This window comes from Amphibalanus amphitrite, unplaced genomic scaffold, assembly GCF_019059575.1.
Source record: "Amphibalanus amphitrite isolate SeventyFive unplaced genomic scaffold, NRLGWU_Aamphi_draft 000102F_arrow, whole genome shotgun sequence".
Taxonomy (NCBI): domain Eukaryota; kingdom Metazoa; phylum Arthropoda; class Thecostraca; order Balanomorpha; family Balanidae; genus Amphibalanus; species Amphibalanus amphitrite.
In genome coordinates, this window is record NW_024881597.1 from 90,874 (window position 1) to 115,430 (window position 24,557).

General features: G+C 45.4%; 3 protein-coding genes across 4 annotated transcripts; all 3 read right to left on the reverse strand.

Annotated features, from left to right (window-relative positions):
- Nucleotides 1–2,925: 2,925 nt before the first annotated feature.
- Nucleotides 2,926–15,542, reverse strand: LOC122380624 (probable low affinity copper uptake protein 2). 2 transcript variants are annotated; one of them, XM_043363954.1, is made up of 6 exons: nt 15,317–15,542; nt 6,517–6,635; nt 4,931–5,064; nt 4,374–4,427; nt 4,103–4,130; nt 2,926–3,534 (listed from the first exon to the last, which is right to left on the reverse strand). In XM_043363954.1, the coding sequence occupies exons 1-6, from the start codon at nt 15,408–15,410 to the stop codon at nt 3,376–3,378; spliced, it is 588 nt and encodes a 195-aa protein (XP_043219889.1). In that variant the 5' UTR covers nt 15,411–15,542; the 3' UTR covers nt 2,926–3,375. The 2 variants fall into 2 exon arrangements, with proteins under 2 accessions (XP_043219889.1, XP_043219888.1); XM_043363953.1 differs by having other exon boundaries at nt 4,835–5,064; nt 15,317–15,507.
- A 2,276-nt stretch (nt 15,543–17,818) lies between these two features.
- Nucleotides 17,819–19,844, reverse strand: LOC122380628 (putative transmembrane protein INAFM2). Its single transcript, XM_043363959.1, has 2 exons — nt 19,526–19,844; nt 17,819–18,702 (listed from the first exon to the last, which is right to left on the reverse strand). Exon 1 carries the CDS (start codon nt 19,836–19,838, stop codon nt 19,536–19,538), a length of 303 nt encoding a protein of 100 aa, XP_043219894.1. The 5' UTR covers nt 19,839–19,844; the 3' UTR covers nt 17,819–18,702; nt 19,526–19,535.
- Nucleotides 19,845–21,068: 1,224 nt separating this feature from the next.
- LOC122380639 (lectin BRA-3-like) lies at nt 21,069–22,090 on the reverse strand. Its single transcript, XM_043363985.1, has 2 exons — nt 22,013–22,090; nt 21,069–21,574 (listed from the first exon to the last, which is right to left on the reverse strand). Exon 2 carries the CDS (start codon nt 21,535–21,537, stop codon nt 21,082–21,084), a length of 456 nt encoding a protein of 151 aa, XP_043219920.1. The 5' UTR covers nt 21,538–21,574; nt 22,013–22,090; the 3' UTR covers nt 21,069–21,081.
- Between the last annotated feature and the right edge of the window lie 2,467 nt (nt 22,091–24,557).

Consider the following 24,557-nt stretch of genomic DNA (forward strand, 5'->3'; position numbering starts at 1 on the left):
ACGAATATCGTGTTAGTTTTGATCAGAGATGATGTCTTTAAGCATTTAGACCAGGTCGGGTCAACTGGTAGGGGTTGTGAAGGGTATTCGTAATACGTGTCAACCGCCTCTGACAGCTTCGTTAACCCTATTAGTGGTAGGGGGGGTTGTTTTCATCCACCCCTCAGGTTTTTCGGGAATATCTCCGAAACCGCTGAAGCTACGATGCTGAAATTTTCTGACTTTTCCTAAAACTAAATTGGGCACATTCCCTGAAAATTTCAAGTTCATAACTTTACCAGGGGCGGCTCCAGAGCACTGGGAATTGGGGGGTCCTATTCGTGAAGCGAGTCATTTGGGCGAAGATCACGATGCTGCACCAGTTTTACGAACAGTGAATGAAAGGTATCATGTGATAACATATACAGTTATTGTGCATCCTCTTTTGACACGTTTTTGCTATAATAGGCGGATCCAGGCGTCCAAAAAGGGGGGTTATGTTTTACCTCCCAACATAGGTGCCCTGACACCGCCTATGCATGACCAATACAATTGTAGTCGTTCTGTCATAAGAAAATTGTAACATAACAAGACCATTACCACCCTTTTTAGAAACAGTACCAACAAAAACCTTATTTACTATACTTTTTGTGTACCCCCAATCTCAATGATCTGTATCCGCTATGATTTTTGAAAATGCATATTTTTAGGATCCATGTGAATTCCTGGTGTATTCTCTATCGATCGGCAAAAGTTGCGTTAAGATTGGTTCAGAAACCTGGCCGTGATAAACAGTCTAAAATGTATCTGCAATTTGCCCGTTTTTACCCCCCTCTACCCCCCTATTGACATTTTTTAATTTTTATTTTTTAGAAATGTAGATCACGTTGAGCGAAATCGAATGCCGTTTGAATTTTGAAAATCGGCCCGTTAGATCTCGAGATATCAAGGGGGGTCGTAAACAGCCCCCCCCCCCTGCCACTAATAGGGGTAGCCAGGAGCCTGCCACTAATAGGGTTAACATGTTACGAAGGCACCAAAACTACTTCGCAAATGTTCAAATGGTTGCTAAATTCGAATTCAGCTCCAAAAAAACTAGCCTAGAAACATGTAAAACTCGAAAGAGTGAACCGAGGTCACCCGAGGTCACCAAAGGTCAATGACCTGACCTGACCTTCAGGTGACCTTTTTTTATAAATTTAGTCCGAACCTCTTGATGGGAAGGATTCACAAGGACAGAGCCACCGCTAAGCGAAGCTTGTTGCGATGACCCTGCCCTCTACCCTCCGATCGCGCAATTCCGATTCTATGGCAGAATTTAGAGTCCAAAGTTTAACGTGCGCACAAAGCCGCGCACGGCCGGTCCCCTCGCTGACTTCACCTGGCTACGGCCTGCCACCAACCGCAACCATACCTGTCAGGAGGCCCATAAATGTCGAGCGCCCGTCGCGCTTCGAACCCGGACTGTTGTAACCGGGAACGCGTGCTCTCACCACGCTGAGTCCAACGCTCTAACCAACTGAGCTACGGGACCGGCTAAACCTTGACACCCACCCTAATGTATGGGAGCAACATCAAATCACATGTTTGAACGTTTGAAACCACGAAAAGCTTGCAAACGCGCGGCTAATGCGAGCCGACATACGCCGAATCGCGATTCCGGCCAAGCATGGTCTCGGAAAAGAGGTCACAGGTCAAAGGTCATTTGGGTCAGGGTCATGAAATTTTAAGGGTAGGTGTATAATTAATCAATGCGAAGGTACTGAAAGTTTCGTCGCGATCGGCCGCTTTTTACGCGAGTTATTCGCGAAAAATCTTAGGGAGGGGTTGCATCAACCCCCCCCCCCCCTGTGCCGGCGAGGGTTAATCATCTTACTACAAGACACAAGTCAACGATAAGTAGCTGGAAAAGGTGATCTTTGTGTCAACAATGACGCTACCGGGCAGATTATAGAAAAGATGTACTTGGTTGGAAGTCAATAAATATGTATTGCTTAGTAACAGCCTAATGATATCATCAGCAGTCAGCACTTCCATGGCTTTGAAGGACTTGTGCTCAGCGGACGAATCAAACATTACATAATGGACACTTCAGTTTGATCTGTCATACTTTTTATCCTGGTTTCATGTCTCTGCCAGTCTAAATGCATTTGTCTTGTTAAGTTGTTAGAGCAGTCCTTAGTTAGGCTCTTCTTTTTTAAGGAGCTAGGCTAAGTGGATGATACTCGAATACATGGCAGGGATTCGTGTTAGTGTCGCACGTGCCACGTCTGTACAAAAACTGAGCACCTTATAAGTGCCTACATGTGCGACCGTGTCCGACCCATAGCGCCCATAGCAAGCTATCTTTCCTAATTCCTATCTTTAAAGTTTATCAACTGCTCGACAACCTATCCAGGATCAATAAAATGTGTGACGAAGTTCTATGGTCTAGTAATTGTTGACCTCAACTTCGAGCGCCGTGTCGATAGTATCTACACTTTGATCTTCAGCTCCGTAATCTGTTGACGTTTTGTCTAGCATGCAGGTGAGGTGGGCGATATCTTCAACGCTATTTGATGCGTCTCTATTTTATATGCACCTACCAATCATATATGCTCGTATTATAAAATGATTTATTTGATCATATTTGCTTGCATGGCAATTCAGTTTCCGACATTTAGCAGTAATATCATCGAAGGTAACAACATCATGGCTCGCAAGCAGCTTCAGATGCAAAAATGCGACTTTCTGCGAATACTGAATAACGCTATAAACGTAAAATATCGCCGCATTATCCAAAGTCTTCATCAACAAGTTGCTGGAATTTCAGCGTTCATGGAAATTAGAACCAAAAGGTGAATCAATAAGTGACATTAATTTTCTTTGACGGCACAAATTATAATGTTATGATCGAATGATCGTATGATGATGATGGTACTGCATGAAACATTATTACTATGTTTTAAATAACGGAACAGAATCAAACTATGAGAGTCAAACCCATCCAGCAATTGGCTTGGCCAGCAGTATCCCCACGCTCAACTCGTTGAGCCTAAAATCCCAATGATTTCTTCTCGCACAAAACCGCTCAGCGTTTACAGTTGACCCGTTAGGCAGCCATAGTTGACCCGTTAGGAAATCACAGCTCACCCGTTGCATTATACCAGTGTGTGTCGCAGCGGCCCGCCGTATAGAGCCACCCACTTGTCTTTTTTAACAATGCAGTTACTCCGAGCCCGGCAGGGTTTCTTTATACCTTTCACTTGACGTCTGTGTCTATTGACAGTGTTCCGTTACCCCGGCGCCCGAGTTTACTGGCAGTGATCTGTAGACCCCTTCATGTATCTACTGACAGTGAACAGTAGACCCCAGAGCTCACGTCTATTCACAATGATCTATGGACCCCTGAAGTGCCTATTGACAGTGGTCTGTAGAGCCGGCGCCCAGCAGAGCTCGCTTGGAGACCATGGGCGCGAAGATGGCGTAGCCGACTCCTGCTCCGGCGCAAACGGCCATCATGATCCACGAGCTGTACGTCATGGTAGCCAGCATGAGGAAGTAGCCGCAGGTGACCTGAAGGCGGAGGTGCGACAATGGTCAATGCGGCCAGGGGTGAGAGGGACAGTAGACAAAGGTAATGGTGCACACATTTCTGAGTTGTATTTGATGATTTGAACGCCCAGCTCCATCTGACTTGTTTCGTGGTGATTCGTCCTGATATTGGCCTGATGTCATCATTATCGATGGCCTTAACGCTGCGTAAATTTGCAACTGAACCTAGTCTTTGTGAAATTGTTGTAATGTAGAAAACTAACTACTGCTCATAATTTTCCACTAAGTAATAGTGTCGCTGCGAGTGATCGATATACAACAAAATACTATAATGTGCGATTATAGTGCGATTATTTTCACCAAGCAATATTCTACTAACCTGATAACTGGCAAGGCACGCAAAATCCGACTACATGCAGGCTGGGAGCGACACGTTATCAGTTATCGCCTCAAGCGGTGGGGGTAAAATATTTTTTTGTCTTCGAATGTCATACACGTCAGCACAATTATTGCAACTTTTTTGGAGAACAATCTTCTAGCGTCATATAGAATTTGAAAGAATCTTGGCTACCGTTAAAAAAAAACTTACTTGCACAATATGCAGGAAGACTTGAATCCTGAAAAGAAAAGTAAATGAACGAATGTAAATAACCAAGAAATACAAAAGCCATACAAATTGGAGGCGTCTGCTATCAAAATAATCCAAAGTCTATAAACGAACAAAAAAGAATGAAAGAATTGAATACCGTAATTTAACGCTCAATGTTTTATAAGCACTTGCTGATAGATAATTATTTAGCTAATAGATATATTAGTTTTGGACTTTGTAAGGTGTTTTACTTCCTTCCTTCATCACTCACCAGTGTCCAGGAGACGACAGTCTGGAAGAAGCTATTTTGTCGACGAGGATTAACCTGCAAAACACACAATCGAATGTCATAAGAGCTGTCTGTTGTTGAAAAGTTAAGTCCAGGGTGTTGGTACAAAAGACCTTGTAAGTTGTAACATTATGTACTCCCCCAGGAGAGAGTTTCTGTTTGTCCTTATTTTACAAATGATCTCTGACGGGCGCAGGGTAGGTGACGACGTGAGGCGAGATCAAGTTAATCAAATTGAGATTCAGTTGATCAAGGCGAGATCAGGTTGAGCACGACGCAAGATGATTGGCCGGTACTTCATCAGCTGCCATGAGTTAACATTGGAATGGTAAAAGATGTAGCTATGTTTTCAATTAATTACTATCCCATTGATAAAGAATTTCTCACTGAACTAGAAAACAGCGTCCCCTCCCCCTAAAGTGCGCTGTATAGCCAAAATTTACGATTGGAAAGTGTCGTAGAATTGGCTGCGCCTTCCACCAAGGAGTGGTCTCGCTGCACTATCCGGACTTAAAGTACTAAACCATCTGGACAGCGACCTGAAGACCTTGAGGCCCTCGTAGAGAGCGGCCATGACGCCGACTCCCAGACAGGCGGCAGTCAGCGTGCCGGCGTCGTGGATGCCGAAAGACTTGAACCAGAGCTTGAAGGTGTTACCGCCAAAAAACGTCATCTGAAACAAAGTGCATAGTTGATTTTAAAAGTGGCCAAGACAAGCTGTAACTAATAAAATGACTTAACCCGCGCCGGGCCGGGGGTGTTTGAACACCCCCCTGCGGTTTTTCGCAGATATCTCAAAAACGGCGGCGCGGAGCGCCGCCGTTTTTGGCACACCTGTTCGTGCATCTTTTCCGCACATGTTGTAAAAATTTCAGACCCAGGTCGCCTTAGGTCAGGTCACCAGGTCACGCCAAGTGACCTCACCTCAGAAAAAATAGGAATGCTCGTCATAGCTACACCGATTGATCGATTGCCTTGAAACTTTCAGCGATTGATAAGAGCAACTATATCTACAAAATTTATATCTCGGAATTTTGATATCGGTGACCTAAGGTCAGGTCAATTTTGCGGCCTCTCCATTATAAGTCAATGGGAGAAAATTGAAAAGCGTCTGTTTTGCACGAACGCTATTCTAGACACTCTCAAACATCGAGATATAGGTAAAATTGACACACTGAACCGGAAAATGGCAACTGTGACCCCTCGTTATGTCCCCGAGGTCATCTCAGGTCACGAACAGAATCTATCAGTTTTTCGCTAATAACTTCTGATAGAGGCGTGCTAGAGCGCTGAAAACGCCTTAGATGTGTTCGGCTCGACGTTGCGGATCGACTGATATGCAACATGACCTTTTCCGGTCAGGTCATGACCTTGACCTGAGGTCAAATTTTCAAGCTGACCTTTCAAGGTCAAATTATAGTTCATTCGGCGCGTCTCGACGAGAGGAACACGATGCTGGCAAAAGTAATGTCATGGCTCTTTTGAGTCAAAAGTTATTGCCAAAAAACCACTTTTCGTAAAAACGGCTATTTTTGAAGTTTTTGCCCTCTGGAGGCTAAACCGTTGACCTGAGGTCAAATCTGAGGACATTATCCAGAAAGGTCTGTAAAAGGGCTATCGAATGCGCTTTTCCGCGGCGCTGTAGCTCTATCGGTTCCCGAGATAGCCGTTGGCAGTTTCCAAAATGTTGAAATAGTCAACATTTTAGCTTTGGTGACCTCTGGTGACCTGACCTTTGACCTGACCCAAAAAATGACCAAAGTGTTTTCGTCCTTATTTTAGACGTTCTTTCGATTGCCGCTTACCGCGTGTCGCTACGTGGCCCAGGAGCCGAGTTAGACGGGGGGGGGGTGTTCAGACACCCCCCCCCCCCGGCCCGGCGCGGAATCTCAGAGCACCGGCCCGGCGCGGGTTAAGACTTGCAAAAATGATAAAAAGTTGTATATTACATTTGGAAGTGAGCCAGTTTTGCATGCTCAAAAGAAGCGTCACATGGTAATAAGCATTAAGCATGTCTATCACAGAATGGTGTACTTGTGAATCGCTCCTAAAGTAGCGAGTTCGAACACGCACGTACAACTATCTAATTTAGTTATTAAGTACATAGTTTTATAGTGTCACGCACCTGCATCATCATACCGCCTAGTTCGGCACCCATAGAGTCTTCTGTGAGTGCCGCGGGAGTGTCTCCACTGGCACTGGGTGGAGGCGGATCCACGGCTGTGCTGACCAGCATTGGAACCGCTGTCGGCGACATTTGGCCAATCAGAGACATCGCAGCAGCCATAACACTTCGGCATGCGACACAATGGAAGCAGGACTTGACAAAAGTTTCTTTTTTTAATTACAAGCCCCGAGGACATTATCATCACCTTCGCTGTTAACCCTCGCCAAGCGAGGGCCTTTTCCATAACACGGACGGCGAGTAGGGTTGGTACGACCCCCCCCCCCCCCTGGCGATTGGCACCTATGGCATTTAGAAACACCAAATTTACAGGGTAGATGGGTCTGTAGGAGGTCTCGCCCCTGTGCAAATTTGGTTGCTCTAGGTCAATATTTAGGGGGTTTTTGGGGGGGTATAAGTGTAAAATTTTTGCTGAAACAGGCCAAAAGTTTTTCGCTTATAACTTTTGATCTGATTAAGATAGAGCAAAAAGAAAAGCACCAGTGAACTCAGCACGTCAAGGCGCGTCAAATGATATACTTGTTTGCTTGCTTAAGTGTACTTAAAAAGTTAAGCACATCTTAAGTACATCTTAAGTCTTAGGAATGGTCGAAATGCTTAATGTTGCATATCATTCGACTCGGCTGTTCAAGAGGAACAGAATGATGCCATTTTGAAAGCTTTATCTTTATTGTGTGACAAGTTATTGGCACAAACGTCATTTGACCTCAGTTGACCTCATTTGACCTGACCCATGGACAAGTAAACCAAACAAAGAAGCACCAAGTGACATAATGTTAAGTACCTACTTTTGTTTCAGAGCACCAAAGTGATAGAAAGAAGCGGATATCGCCAGTATTTTCCGAATTGAATATTTTCCCATAGGCTTAACATTACGACGTAATGACCTCTAACTGACCTCAGGTCAGCGACATGAAAAAACGAACTATGTGTTATACAACTCGGTGAACTTAGGATATCCTGAAAGTTTGAAGGAAATCAGTTCAAAACTGTAAGTTGGTCAGGTGCATAAAGAAAATTGAAATTTGACCATGACCTTGTACCGGTTGTCTGACCTGGTGACCTGACCTGAAACGGCAGAGACCTGAAAGTTTCAGGGAAGGTGCCAAAAGGTTGCTCCAGAGGGTATGCCAAATTTGGCGGCGCTACGCGCCGCCGTTTTAACGTTATTTGCGAAAAACCTTAGGGGGTTGCATCAACCCCCCCCTCGTCGGGCGAGGGTTAATGTCATATTTTTCTGTACCTTATTAGACTAGGTGATCTTTTAAGTTGAGTATTTATCAACTGACACGATAGATATCAAGCTGAGGGAGACCATTTATTCAAAGTTTGTTGCATCGGACTGACCGACCTTGATCTAAACCTGAGTCCCGCTGGGGTAGACAGAATCTGCACCCTCCCGTTTTTCGCCAATAACTTCTAAGCGCGTTTGACCCGCGACGTCAAACTTTAAGCACTTCAGCATACATCAATTTAACATCTTTCCTAAAATTTTGAGCGAAATCCGTTTGATTTTTTTTAGAAAATGACGTTTAAGTTACGTCGTGTCTACCATTTTCGCTTCAAAAACTGCAAAACTTCAAACACCTTAAACATCTCCAGGTTTTTAGGAATCAAGACGTAACAAAAAAAACTTGTAGGCAATCATACATTGTCTTTTGAGTAGCAATCTCAGTTCTCTTTTGAAACTTTTTGATTTTGGTCCTGATCTTTTTTCCAGCTGTGTTTTAAATCAATATAAAATCAAAAATTTGAAGCTTATCGAAAGAACCTAAAAAATATGTATGTTAGAATAGTGGTCTCTGTGCACCTACCTTCCCATTTTTAGAAGAGTTTGGTAAAAATGTAGGAGTTATAGAACTTTTTATGACGTCATGTCACACATTTTTCAACAAATGATTTTTTTCAGTTCTAGACCTCCTACGGGAACAAAAATAGCACCATGCAATTCATCGTGAAAGCTATAAGATGAATATCTTTTTAGGTCTTAGCAATCACTTCAAAACTTGACCTGACCTTGACCTGACCTCGAACTAAAATTCATTAAACTGTGGTCCGTTGAATTCTATGGATAAAATGACCCATAGACATGTATCATACATGCCCTTTTCATATACCGTTTTTGGTGACCTAACCTGACCTTGAACTTGACCTTTCCATGACATTGTATGCAAAGTATCTTTTCTTGATGGCCTTAGAACACGTTTTGGGTCTCAGTCCATTCTTCGCCTACATACTGCGCTCCAAAGCCGATTAGGTAGAAACTTCATTTTTCACCCTTGACCTGACCTCGATCTGACTAATGACCTAGTTTGGCAAAAAAAGACTCAAATCTCTGTCTTGTTGAGAGATTTCGATTGCCCTTTTCCCCGTTTTTCTACGACCATCGGTTCGTAAGTTAGGCAGGGGCAAAATATGCCCCCCCCTCCCGCCAGCATGGCGCGTATTGCTGGAAAGCCCAACGGGGCGCGGGTTAACCCGCGCCCTGCTGGGGGGGGTGTTTGAACACCCCCCTAGTGGTTTTTCGCGAATATCTCAAAAACGGCGGCGCGGAGCGCCGCCGTTTTTGGTACACCTTATCCTACATCAATTCTACACATGTTGTGAAAATTTCAGACCAAGGTCATTCAAGGTCAGGTCACCAGGTCACTTGAAGTGACCTCACCTCATAAAAAGTTTAAATGTCTGTCATAGCTACACCGAGTGACCGATCGCTTTGAAACTTTCAGCGATTGCTAAGAGCAATAGCATGTACAAAATGTATATCTCAGAATTTTGATATCGATGACCTAAGGTCAGGTCAATTTTGCGACCTCCCCATTATAAGTCAATGGGAGAAAATTCAAATGCGCCTCTTTTGGACGAAAGAAATTATAAACACTCCCAAACACCGAATTACAAGTGGTTTAGACACACTGAACATGAAAATGGTGTCCGTGACCCTTGTTTGTGCCCTGAGGTCATCTTAGGTCACGAATGATATCTAACAGTTTTTCGCAAATAACTTTTGATAGAGGCATGCTAGAGCGATGAAAACGCCTTATATGTGTTCAGCTCGATGATACGGATCGACTGATATGCAACATGACCCTTTCCGGTCAGGTCATGACCTTGACCTGAGGTCAAATTTTCAAGTTGACCTTTCAAGGTCAAGTTATAGTTTATTCGATGCGTCTTGGCGAGAGGAACACGATGCCGGTAAAAGTAAGCTCGTACAAGGCTTGGGTCAAAAGTTATTGCAGAAAAACTGTTTCCGAAAAAATCGGCTATTTTTGCAGTTTTTGCCCCCTGCAGGCAAAACCGTTGACGTTAGGTCAAATCTGAGAGAATTACTCAGAAAGGGCGTTGATAGGGCTATCGAATGCACTTTTCCGTGGCGCTGTAGCTCTATTGATTCCCGAGTTATGCGTTGGCTTCTTGGAAATTTTCGACATTCGACCTGGAAATCGGCGAAATTTTGCCTTCAATGACCTCTGGTGACCTGACCTTTGACCTGACCAAAAAATTGACCGAAGTGATTTCGTCATTATTTTTTACGCTCTTTCGAACGCCGCCTTCCGCGTATCGCTACGTGACCCAGGAGCCGAGTTACAAGGGGGGTGTTCAAACACCCCCCCCCAGCAGGGCGTGGAAATCCAGGACCCCCAGCCGGGCGCGGGTTAAAGGAAATATACCAATTCCCCAAGTTTTCTCCTTTTTTGCTCTAGTTTCACGAGTTTTATGCTTAAAATGATTAGGAAAAAATAATGAATATTTACATGCAAATATAATTTCTATTTTTTATACAGGAAAAACTATTTTCCCTCTTTGGTAGAAGCTAGATAGTGTCTGCAGCGGAAGCAAATTACGCATTAACCCGGCACCGCCTGGGCTATTTCCGTACCCACGACAGCCTGGGGGGGTCGGATCCGACCCCCCCCCCCCTGTTATCTCGAGAACCAATGGTTGTATCGAGCCCCGCGAGGTGGCGTTCGAAAGGTCTCTACGAGACCTTCCTAACGCACTCTTAAGATTTTAAGATTGAGGTCAACTTTTGGGTCAAGGTCAGGTCAAAGGTCAAATTCTGGGGTTTTGCATGATTAGGCTTACGGACAGCGGAATCGATAGCTGCTGCTCGAAACTCACCAAAAATGACCTCAAAGACCTAGTGAAGGTACCATGTGCGTAAAGGGGTCATACTTGGTACAGGTCAAGGTCAGGTCAGGTCACGAAAGGTCACGGTTTTCACTTTCTGCTACATGGGCGTGCGACACATGTTTTATGGCTTATTTTTCGCAACGAATCCGATGGTAATGGTTATATGTAATCCCCAGGTCACTGTGCTGGTGATAAGTGTGCATTCAGCATTGAAAGCATAAAAAATTGTTTGTACCATACATAACTAAACGAGGGCTAAGAAAAAAAGTCAATTTTTCAACTTTTTATTTTTGACATAAAAATGCACTTTTCTAGACGAGCGTTGGCCCAGAAATCTAGTGGTGCCATTTGTTTTTACATGTGATGTTCAAAAGTGCCTCTAATTCACGAAAATGCTTATGACGTCACCATGCCCTATGCATGTTGGAGCTATTTTTTACAATTTGGGGGTCAAAATCAAGATAGAAAGTTGAAATTTGGGACATCTAATGTTCTAATAGAGCTCTATAACATATATTCCGGTTTTTTATAATTCTCAAAATTTTGGATTTTATTAGCTGTTTTCTAAAAAATATCGTTTTTGAATTTTTAGGGGTGAAAAACGCATTTTATGGAAAATCCGAGATAACTATTTTAAAGAACTCGTTGAGTTGCTTCGATTTATGTCCTTAATTTGCAATTTGCTTTAAACCTTGATTTTTGGCGATTTTTTAAACATTTACCACTTTTTGACTGAAAACGCCATGTAGTTGATCACTAAAATCGATATATCTAAAAAAAATTGGAACATTTTTCTTAAAAATTACACAGGAGACGTCAAATTGATGGGGGAGAAGGTATGCCAAGTTTCAAGTTGATAGCGTAAGCGGTTCATGAGTTATTCGAGAAAAACGGAGGGGGTCGGATCCGACCCCCTCCCCCCAGGCGGTTGCGGGTTAACCCGCGCCCGGCTGGGGGTCCTGGATTTCCACGCCCTGCTGGGGGGGGGGTGTTTGAACACCCCCCCCCCCCCTTCTAACTCGGCTCCTGGGCCACGTAGCGATACGCGAAAGGCGGCGTTCGAAAGAGCGTCAAAAATAATGAGGAAATCACTTCGGTCAATTTTTTGGTCAGGTCAAAGGTCAGGTCACCAGAGGTCATTGAAGGCAAAATTTCGCCGATTTCCAGGTCGAATGTCAAAAATTTCCAAGAAGCCAACGCATAACTCGGGAACCAATAGAGCTACAGCGCCGCGGAAAAGCGCATTCGATAGCCCTATTACGGCCGTTCTGAGTAATTTCCTCAGATCTGACCTAACGTCAACGGTTTTGCCTGCAGGGGGCAAAAACTGCAAAAATAGCCGATTTTTTCGGAAACAGTTTTTCTGCAATAACTTTTGACCCAAGCATTGTACGAGCTTACTTTTACCGGCATCGTGTTCCTCTCGTCAAGACGCATCGAATGAACTATAACTTGACCTTGAAAGGTCAACTTGAAAGTTTGACCTCAGGTCAAGGTCATGACCTGACCGGAAAGGGTCATGTTGCATATCAGTCGATCCGTATCGTCGAGCTGAACACATCTAAGGTGTTTTCATCGCTCTAGCATGCCTCTATCAAAAGTTATTTGCGAAAAACTGTTAGATACCATTCGTGACCTAAGATGACCTCAGGGCATAAACAGGGGTCACGGACACCATTTTCATGTTCAGTGTGTCTAAACCACTTGTAATTCAGTGTTTGGGAGTGTTTATAATGTCTTTCGTCCAAAAGAGACGCATTTCAATTTTCTCCCATTGACTTATAATGGGGAGGTCGCAAAATTGACCTGACCTTAGGTCATCGATATCAAAATTCTGAGATATACATTTTGTACATGCTATTGCTCTTAGCAATCGCTGAAAGTTTCAAAGCGATCGGTCACTCGGTGTAGCTATGACAGACATTGAAACTTTTTATGAGGTGAGGTCACTTCAAGTGACCTGGTGACCTGACCTTGAATGACCTTGGTCTGAAATTTTCACAACATGTGTAGAATTGATGCATGATAAGGTGTACCAAAAACGGCGGCGCGGAGCGCCGCCGTTTTTGAGATATTCGCGAAAAACCGCAAGGGGGGGTGTTCAAACACCCCCCCCCCCCCAGCAGGGCGCGGGTTAACCAATCATATCACCTAGCTCGGACCAACTGCATGCTGATTGGCTGACGATTGGCGTCTGCCATAGGTGGCTGCATTCTTGGAATTCTTCCGTAAAGAAAATATTTCTGCGCAAGGGAATGATTTCGGGACGAGAAATGGAGTGGCTTTGCCTAGGGTGATTGTTGGGCCGTAAAAGCTCCCGATTTGTGCTAATCTCAGCCCAAGCTACAAAACTGCTATTTCAGTTCAAAACCCCTTTTTGAATGACAAATGTCGTATATTTCCTTTAAACATATATCGGCCTCAGCTTAAATATTATTTGATTGTAAAAATAAACGGAGATTTTGAATCCGTTCTTATAAATAACTTATGAGACCTTATGTCATCAGCAAAAAGACGGATGGTCAAAATATTTCAATGATATCTAATTAAAATATGATTATCAACTTTCCACAATTGTTCAACTGGCGTAGTCTTTCTTTCCTCTAAACGTGGAGACCGCGTACTTGTATATTTATACCCAGTGTTCAATTTATAACAATTTTTCAACTTATCAAGCTTAAGATGACGCAATCACACCATCCTTGTCTTGAATGTGTCTCCTTCACATGTGTATGTCAGGGGGTTACGGTTCTATGCTGCCACATAGGGAGGGCTCAGGAGACAGATGACGTCACGGGGTATCAAGGTTTTGTCGATTTTCAAAATTTTGCTGTGCAGTAAATTATATTTTTTAGACTCTAAGGGAGCCTAAAGGTTAATATCAAACTGCCTTAGAGTATAAAATCCTCGGAAGGTTAACCCTAGAACGCCTAGGGGGGGGTTGTATCAACCCCCCCCCCCCTCTGAGGTTTTTTCGAAGTGCACGCTAAACGGCTTGTCGTAGCGGGCTGAAATTTTCAATACCCTCTGGGGCAACCTTTGCGCATCTTTTGCCGAAAAAAAATTGATCGGGTCATGTCAGGTCACGGAGTTATGACGTCATAAGAGGTACAGCCTCCGGCCGACAGTTACCAAACGTGTGCGCCGAATCCCTAGGTTTTCTGCCGGTGATACCCACATTGTTTGATGGATCATGATGAAACTTCCCATGCATGTTGGGGCAAGCATTGGCTATCGTGTGGTGCAAGAAAATTGACCGGGTCAGGTCAGGTCACGGAGCTATGACGTCACAAGAGGAACAGCGTCCGGTACTATTTTTGAAAAGCGCCCGAACCACTATTTTGCTAATTCTTGTCACCTCAATGGGAATATGCAGCAATATTAGCTTCTATAGGGAGCAAATGGACCTCCCAAATCCAAAAATACAATCAGATTTAAAAAAATTAAATTTTGATTTTTCGAATTTCTGCCGCCGACTGTGACCTTGCCGACTTCCGGCGCTCCCAACGCGCCATTTTTAGAGCTAGGGAAACCAAATACATACCAAACGATAGAGAATTGATCAAGGAACACGATAGTGAAGATTTCAAGTCGATATCTCCCACCGTTTTGCCGCAATCGCCGCGGAAAGTTGAAAAAGGTCTATTTTTCCGAAAATTTGACCTTTGACCGGTCAAAAGTAGGTCAAATGTTGACCTAGGACCAAAAAATATACCACCAATCGCGAGATCTCGTTGAGAGCAATCCGTTGGTTTTTTCCGCTAAGCTCTATGACCTTCCGTTTCGAAACGCCAGGGGGGGGTCGTAACAACCCCCCCTGGTCGTTCGTGTTATGAGAAATGGCCTGGTCGTGCGAGGGTTAATATTGGCGAAGATTGGTAGACACCCGCTGACGTCATCTGTCAATGTCACCGATGTAAACAAACGGCTAACCATTTTACCTCCTATATACGGCCTTGGTGTATGTTATGTAGGTGCAGTGTTCACCAAAGTGATGCACTCAATGCTCATGCATCTATATGTATATTCTATATCTATAGAAGTTATATCAATCTTATAAATTTACAGGCGACACTCACAATGGTATCAGTATCCTATTGTGGCGATAACCCACTGAACATCCCACTTGAATAATTAGTAGGTATCTAATGCCTCTTGCCCAGTCCATTCATGGATGGAGTCATAGTTAAGCTCTTATGCCTGTAGGCCAAATAAATAACGAGATCGTGGTGGAAAATCCCCAATGGCTCAAATATAGATAACATGAATCTGAATGGCTCAGGTCAAGAATGGCTCAACTACAAAATTTAGATCCTAGCCTCGAGCTATGTAATCAGATCCACCCAGGTCACCGATCCAATGCTTGGATTAATGCACAATGCACATCGCACAGTTCACAATGCACAAGTCTGATGCCATAGTACTAAATCTCGTCCCTGGCGTTTTCACTACGAATTTGCAAATTCTAACAGGTGCAACTGCGAGGGTTTAGTTGCAATAAAACAAGACACGCTAAGGCAAGTACGTTAATGTGACATAATGAGCCTTAATTACACTCCTAGAGCAACACTCCTACTATCTATTATGCCGCAGTTGCCCTTACCTGCTGCGGGGGCCGGGGCCGCTCGACAGCCGACCCCGCACAGCACTACCGCCAGAAGCAGCGGCACCGGCAGCGCTCGTCGTGACGGCCTCATGGTGCACCTTTTTCAGCCGCTGAGCACACACCGAGCACCGGGGACCAACGCCGGAGCACACGCCGAGCACCGGAGACTACCGCAGGAGCGCTACAACAACAGCCGTCACCGGCGGGCGGCCCGTGTCAGTCCTATCGCGGCCGTCGCCGGGGGCCCGCCGTGATTTGCAGAATGTGAGGGAGGATAGAGGGCTCGGCAGATAATCCGTGGGGGTGTCCGCTACTCGTCAAGAGGGACTCTGCGTCAGCAAGATAACACGCGAGTTGGAACGGCATGGTCCTTCATATTTGAAGTACCATGCACCAAATACGGGATGCGGTTCCCGGAATACCATGAAGTACCAATCACATGTTCCAACGACCACACTAATTGCTACTTGAATCCGGGGTTCCAAAGGTTTGAGAGGGAACTTCTTATAGCTTTTGTGAAAATTAATGATTCGGTTATCAGCATACCGTATATTCACACCATCGTCCATGACATTCATTCAAGACGCCAATGCAGTTGAGAATAAAGAACGTTTTTGAATAATTGTATTAATTATTCCGAATATATATACTTGCGAAACGAAACCTAAACGGTAACTTGCATATGTATGTAAAACATGCCGATCAGTCAAAATAAGACTAGTTTAGTTTTGTATGCTTCCATTTCCATAATCCATTATGCTTTAAACTCATATAATTAATATTCCGGGCTTCCATTGTTTGATGCATTTTACCTCTTCGATCATATCGAAGGTCAGCAACTTTCGCAAACAAGACACTTTGATAGAATATGAGACTTCCAGAACAGCTTTAAAATCTTGACACACGTCCCGTTGGGGTCTGCAGAGCAACGCGCCCTGCTGAGGAGGGGGGCATTTTGCCCCCCCCCCCCCTAAGATCTCGAGAACCACGCAACCTAGCGACAAGCGGCAAACGGTGTTGGATAGCCCCATCAGGGAACTACCTTGTGACCCAATTTCATTGACCTAGGTCAAACCGATGACGACACAGGTCAGGTCAAATGTCGAATTTTCACCGTTTACAGGCATTTCAAGAAATGCGTTGAAAAAGCGAGTAAAATGCATTTCATTGAAAATCATCGATGGGAAAATGTTCGTCAAACACATATTTTGCTATTTGAGGTCACTGATACCAGGTCAGGTTACAGAGGTCAGGTCACTGAGGGTCACAATATGAAAATACCTATCATGTGATGCATGTTATATGGTCCATTTTATATGCCAAATACGATTATGTGGGTCAGGCAGCCTTTGGGGTCAGTTATGATTATGTTCTGGTGAAGGTCAGGTCAAGGTCAGGTCAAGGTCAGGTCAAACTAGGTCAAATTTCAAAGTTGATATTTTTCATAAAATGGGTATCGATTCGATGCAACTCGTCACGGAGAGTTCAATGGTGGTCTTTGTTTTGCGCTACGTGGTCTAGAATTGCTAAAAATTTGAGTTCAAAAATTTGACGTCATCAATTTTGAACAGTTTTTCACTATAACTTGGCCAAAAAGGAAGGTATCGATCTGAAATTTGGTATGTATATAGAAGAGCGCAGGGACTATCACATATTTCGTTTTTTTTCGGAATTCGGAAAAAATTGTTTTTAAACGTTTTTCTAAAAAAAATCAATTTTTGAATTTTTTAGGGGCAAAAACCCAAAATTTTGAACATTCGAGATAGCCATTTTGTAGCGCCGCCTTTTGTCTACATGACCATATAAAGAACTTTGAAATTGCTTGGTAACTGTAGATTTTGTGAGCGTTTCAAGATTTCATGTTTTTTGCTCATTTTCGCTCGAACATGACCTCAGTTTGACCTCAATAACTCCTGACCTAAGGTGACCTAAGACTTGAAATTTTGTGCGAAGGTGTCAAATTGATGCCCGGGAAGGTACTGAAAATTTGGCGGCGCTTTCTTGTTATTCAGGAAAAACCACAGGGGGAGGGGGGGAAATTGCCCCCCCCCCCCCAGCGGGGCGAGGGTTAAGTCAAATTGAAATAGGTAAGGGATTGAAAAGAAATTACTTACCATACGCTGGATGTAAACACTCGTTTAGGATCATATGAATCATAGTAGGAGCATCCAGCCCCCGGGAAAAGTGACTCGATGAGATTGACGCTGGATCTTTGAAAACGTCATAGGTACCCTATAAAATACGACAGATGCATCAACGCTCATGAAAAAAACGTGCAGCTGAGCTAAGTGCAGAAGACATGTTACATTATTCCTGGGACAGGCTGTCCATGCAGGCAGGTGTAAATGCTTCAGCAGTACCTACATTTTAAATGGTTAGTCCCTGGCCTGAACCAAGGCAATCGTCTTGTTCTGAGCTCTGTTCGGGCGTTGTTCGCAGATATCTGATTGGGAACGGTGGGGACATTAGAAGTGGTAGGTAGTTATAGTGCAAAGGCCCTTCCAGTATGACTCGCCATATATTTATTCAACAGAAAGACACTAATCAAGCATTCATAAAGGCTCTAAGGGCACTGTTCAAAACAATGCGTAGGAGCACAACGCGAGCTCGCTCAACAGTGACACCTACAGCATCACCATTCATTATACCTATCTTCACAGTTCATTTAACGCACGACGCTAATAAGTTTGGCGATAAGGACAGCTCAATGTGCGTTGTGCAGGTCTCCATTGGTCGGATTTGGAAGCGATGGTAAACAATTTTGCTTGTTTTGCTTCGCTGGCTTATGCCTTTTCAGTTTTCACCGCATAGAAAAGAGCCATGTAACGCGCCGCAGTGATTGAGCTTATTCCTTGGGGACGGGACTGCAATGGTGGGCAGTCAGGCCGAACAGGTTTTTCGGTGACCAAGAATGAGGATGGGTTGGTCCTGAGGATTGATGGGACGGACGAAGACAAGCGCCGCGTGACTGCGTAGAGCACCGAAATTTATAATAAAGAAACTTGACGTCGTTCAGCCAGAAATTCACAGTTCACGCAATGTTACACCCATTTCGGTACTCGTCACATCTCCAACACTCAGTTACACGACTATCCTCAAAAACTGTTCGACCACAACATTTGGCGAGTGAGGCTCTCCACCCTTTGTGACGTAATTTCGTTGGCTGCCACCGGCACCGGGCTTTAGTACGGCCGTTCACTCTCGAGCAGTGCCGACCTCTGGCGCTCCAAAGGTGCTGCCATCTAGTAAATCTTCCGCTGCTGGTCCGGTGTAGTCGACAAGGAGAATGGATATGCTAATTTCCACGACTCGATGTTAGGGTGACTCATGACTTCAGCGGCCAGCGGGTGTCGTACTCGTTAGACAGACTTATGTCCCGAAACCTGCGGGAGGTTATAAATGTCATTCAATGTTCAACCATAAATGCTCACGACCATGCAATCAAACACGCGGGAGAAGCCGCACTGAAAACAATTTAACCAAATGCCGGCGAGTAAACTGGTGTTTCGCGGGTACCCCTATCCGCAACCATTTTTAACCATCCTCCCAGGAGTACAGTAAGGCTCCATTGCAGTGTAGTCGTCCCTGCTCTCAGCGGACATGTTCGCTGACAGCGGTTATATCCGCTCAGAGCAAGTACGACTACACCGCAATGGGACCTAGCACTACTCCTGGGAGGGTGGTTAAAAATGGTTGCGGATAGGGGTACCCGTGAAACACCGGTTTACTCGCCGGCCTTGGATTAAATTGTTTTCAGTGCGTGAACACAGTTAGGAAAGCACAAAGCCCAAAGGTGAACGATCTTCCACATGAAAAAGATCGCGAGTAACGGAAGCTAAATAAAGCACATAAAATTTGTGAATTGTACCAATCTCAGATGTATCATTATCAAAGATAGTTAGTATAGTATCATTATCAAAGATGTTTGAGCCATTTTGGGATTTTTCCCCACGATCTCGTTATTTATTTGGCCTACAGGCATAAGAGCTTAACTATGACTCCATCCATGAATGGACCGGGCAAGAGACATTAGATACCTACTAGTTATTCAAGTTACTATCAAGCCATTTGAGCTGATACTTTGACACTATCGTGTGTTCAATACCTGCCTATCCAATGCCCATGCTGTGAGCAGATGAACTTTCTCTCACTACCCCTCCCCCCCCTCCTCACCCAACGACCCCGCGTCCCTCTCTCCGTACTCACCAGATGCTCGCTATTTCTCCTGCACCTTGTAGCGGAAGCTCTCACAGGCAGACAGGTTGGTACTGTACGGGCCGCCGGCCGCCAGTGGTTCACCCGCCTTCATCGTGTACGGGTCCCAAAGGAACACGTAGTACAACGACAGCATGATAGCCGCCGAGGACACGCAAAACACGTAGCCGAGCACGGTGAGGATGCGCACGATCTTGATGTTGGGCCGCGGCTGCTGTTCGAATAGACGCTCCACGCCGCGATCGTCGGTGGAGGAGGCACGCTCCTCGCGACGGGACTCGTCGCGACCGCTGGGGCACGCCATCGCTGCCGATCTGAGCCGATCGATAGAGCGGCCGTCGGAGACGACGACCGTCGGTGCCGACGGCCGTCGGCGCCGATGGCCCGACGGGGTCGTCGGGCGCGCCGGCGCCGGCGCAGCACCATGAGAGGGGCCGGGCGGGCGGGTGGGGGTGGGGGTGGGGTGAGCTGCTTATATGACGGGTAAACATCTGAATGAAAGAGGGTAGAGCTCTCTCTCTCTCTCTCTCTCTCTCTCTCTCTCTCTCTCTCTCTCTTTCTCTCTCTCTCTCGCACTGGTTTTGGGTCTAAACAAGCTTTAAATTCCATTACATCATCAAGTAATACAAAATGATAAAAGCTACAGATCTAATTGACTCGGCAGAGCTGGCACTCGCGGGCAGGCGGTGGCGGTGGCGGTGGCGGTGCCTCGGACAGGCGGTGGCGGTGCCTCGCGGGCAGGCGGTGGCGGTGGCGGTGCCTCGCGGACAGGCGGTGGCGGTGGCGGTGGCGGTGCCTCGGACAGGCGGTGGCGGACAGGCGGTGGCGGTGGCGGTGCCTTGCGGACAGGCGGTGGCGGTGGCGGTGGCGGTGCCTCGGACAGGCGGTGGCGGTGGCGGTGGCGGTGCCTCGGACCGAGACTGAGTTCGGGCGGCGTGCTTGTTGGCCCGATTCCTGAATATGACGCTCCTCTTGCCGCAGAAAGACTGTCCTAAGGATGGAAAAGAGGGAACGGTGTGCTGAGAGAGCTGCGATTAAGTATGAAAATGGGTTTGTCTGAGGACTGATGGGAACCTAAAAGCCGTGAACGTGAACATGTAGAACCTAATTTTAAAAATTGTCCATGGACAGGTTTGACGTCAGTGTGCAGAAGTTCACGCGACCGGTATTACAACTGTCACTTCCTAGCTATTGGTCACTTCTAAACTGTTTTCACGTTGCTGCGGTTTGGACCTTCTTGCACTGACTGCTATAGAACACTGGATGTCTTAGTATTGGTGGACAGCTATGGCATGTCTGGCTCACCCGAAGAGCGGTCCGTCGAAATGTCGTGAAACGTGCTAGTGCAATGGGAAATGGTCATTGGTTATGAAATGGGTGCATTCAAGCCGAGCTGGAGCTTGGAGGGATGAATTTCCTCTTCAAACGACATTTGTATTTTATTTGGCATCTCCACTACACCGTCGCCAATTTTGAAGTAGCTAGGTTATGATCATCATAAATACATGCGCACAGTACATACACCGTGAAGGTCGGCAGCAATGTCTTCAGGCAGTGGCGGGCAGCTTGCAGAGGAAATGGCGCTCCTCTTCGCAATGTTCATCATCCCACTCGGCCCCGTTCGGGTTGTCGATATACGGCAGGTGAACGCAGTCCTGGCCATGGTAATCATCGGGCTGCTTCTGAGCCCAGTTGGTGAAGTCCACCTTGGAGCCGTCTGTCCACTGGAACGAGCCCTCCGTTTCGATATCGTTCAGCCCAATCCACGTGTCGCCAAAGTTGTAGGTCTGCATGACGAAGGCGTTCTCGATTAACGAATGAATGGAGGCGAGCTGGGAACCAACGCCGACCGTGGGGCAGGCGATGACGGCCTGCTGCCACGAGGTGGCGTAGGTGGAGCGCCAGTAGCAGAAGCCGTCGAACCCCTGCCACTCGACGTTGGTCGGACAGCCAGCCGAGGCCAGGCCAGCGCACAGCGCGACAGCCAGCAGTTGGTACAGCATAGTGGCGAACTGATGAGGTAGGTATTCTCCTGTGTTTCTGAAAACGAACGGCAGTCAACATGAGTGCACCTAGTTCAAGTTATATCCCCATTATTGACATGACAATGTCGTCAACAAATGGGCAAAGCAAAGACTGGCGCACTTATACTTCTCGGCTGAAGTGCCTGATTTACATATTGTCTTATCATGAGACATTGCAGCATCAATAACGTAAAAAAATGGTTAAGTAGCATTAAAACCAGATGCATAGGTAATAGGTATGTGATCATGTTGTTTGAACACTTGCCTATCTTGAAGTTAGTAATAGCATATATTACATAAGATTTCGCTTGGCACATCTTACCTTTTCCAAGAGTAAACTACATAGTCACCAAATTCAACGAGTTCTTCAACACGAAGCAATATCATTTAGACGTATAAAAGCATGTTTCTACCCCTACAGAGTACAGGCCAAGCAAGTAGCCCCTCCTCTAACCTGATCGTCAGTCGCGCAGCGTTGCTCCGAGGCCGACGGAAGGACGACCCACTAAGTCCCAGATACCAGCCTCCGGGTGTAGACAGCCGTCGCGCCGCAGACAGCTCTGTGCCATTCTCATCATGACCGATCCCCCTCCCCCTCCCCCTCCCCCAGTAGGAGAAGATGGCCCCGATTTGTCGATGAGAATGTGTGAGTGTAATGTCTAGGTTGAGGCTTCATGAGGTGTCTAAAAGCAAAAGGGAGGATTATGAAGAAGTCTTGCCACTTGCCACTGTAAGTGTAGATGCGATTAATATCAGAAAAAGGCACACTAGCTGGTCACAGTACAAACAAGTTAACCCGCGCCCCAGTGGCGGTCTCAGCCAACTTCGCCCTAGTGGGGGGGGGGGGCATATGCTACCACCCACCTCTAACTCAAAAACTAAGAGGGCAAGAAAGACGCGGTAAAAAGCAGTCGATATCTCTCAATGCGTACGTTTGAAAGTATTTCAGTCATTTTTCATCTTAGAGCAATATTGGGGTCACCAGAGGTCATCAAAGGTCAAAATTTGCCAATTTTCATTATATTTTTCAGAAAACATGCCGTTATCTCAGGAACTATGGTAGCTAGAAAAACGCATGGAACAGCAATCGATAGATTTTGAACTCTTCTTTTGATAAGGTCATTCTCGAAATTGACCTCAGGTCAACGTTTTAGCCTCCAGAGGGCAAATACTCCAAAAATAGCTGTTTTTACGAAAAGTGTTTTTCGACAATAACTTTCGACTACAAAAAGCCACATTTCTATTGCCAGAATCGTGTTCCTCTCGCCGCGACGCGTCGCATGAACTATAATTTGACCTTGAAAGGTCAATTTGAAAATTTGACCTCAGGTCAAGGTCATGACCTGACCAGAAAAGGTCATGTTGCATATCAGTCGATGCGTCTCAACAAGACAAACACAATGAGACCATCCCCAGCGTTCTATATCTTTCCAATCGCGAGTTATTGGCAAAAATCTGTTTGTAGCCTCAAATGACCTCGGATGACCTTTCTAGAGGCTATCAGCAAAAATGACACCTAGGTCATCACGGGTGGTCCAAATCATTGTTATTCTGAAATATTTGGACTGTTCCTATGCGTACACACGGATCTAAAGGCATTTTCATTTTTCTCCATTGACTTGTAATGAAAAGATCACGCCACTGACCTGACCTTAGGTCACCAATATAAAAAATCCGAGATATACAAATTGTAGGCGCCCATAACAGCATGCAATCCACCAAGTTTAAAACCTTTCTGACAAACACTGCAGGCTGGGCATGATTGCAAACTTTTTTAGGCTTGGTCAGTTAACTTGACCTGGTGACCTGACCTGACATGACCTGGGGTCGAAAATTTCACACATTGTCCAAAATTGATGTACCAAAATCTACCCCAAGCGGCGCGGCGCTACGCGCCGCGGTTTTTATTCACACGCAAAAAACGCGACAGGGTGGTAACATATGCCCCCCCCCCCCCACTGCGGCGAAGGTTAAAAAGACAATTTAAGGGAAGGTCCAGATTAACCCGCGCCCCGTTGAGGTCTGGCAGGTTCCAGGTCCTGTTGGAGTGATGCACAAGGTATAATATCGATGAACTCGATATTTGACCTGTGACGTCACAGGAAGGCCAAAAAGGTCAAATCTGTCCATTTTTCAGTGCCGAGAAGTTGGTCATAAAAAAAAACGAAATCTAAGCTTCTAAAATGAGTTTGGATATGACGCATATCATAGATCTGACATCTTGATAGTCATCTGAATGGACGTTGACTTGTGATGTCACAAAAGAGGTCAGCCTCGACCAATCAGAAGACACTTGCATGAATCATATGGAACGCCATGCTGAATTGTGAAATTGTGAATATTCGAGTCTTTATGAAGACATGTCATATACCGGGTGGCCCAGAAAAAACGTTCCCAACTTTAAGTCAATATTCCTCAGAAACTGATAAAGATACAACTTCGAAACTTCGAAGAGTCAATGCGGCACATGTGTTCAGTAAATGGTGTGATTTTCATGCTATTCGGTAAATTACTTTTTGAACGGTTTGTGTTTCAAGCATGCCATGTAAAAAATACTTTTTTGCTCCGATGTTTACTAAAAAATGTGAGTGAACGGGTTGCTTCGAGCAGGAAACTTTCACCTTCGCACTTTCACCCCGGCATCGCGGCCTACAGCCAGGACTGCCACTGGCAGCTAGTCTCATTGATAGTGTTGGCCTTAGGATGACACATTCCCTCAGGCAACCACGATGGCTCTGTGCCAGCGGCAACATTATCGGAAGAAGTTTCCAGTGTTTTAACCATCTTGTGGCTCAAATGCTTTCCTGGCTGACATCCCTGGGAAAAGGTAGCTTTTCAACCAGTTTTTTTTTGTGATCTGCTGGCTTTGTTGTTTTTCATGAGTTATTCTGTGGTCTTCTGGTACAGGAACCAGTCTGCTTAAGTTTGTTATCCTTATCCGGTCGATTTACTGTTTGATCTACTGAAAGGAGGGCAATCAGCAGCAGTCCATGTACCAC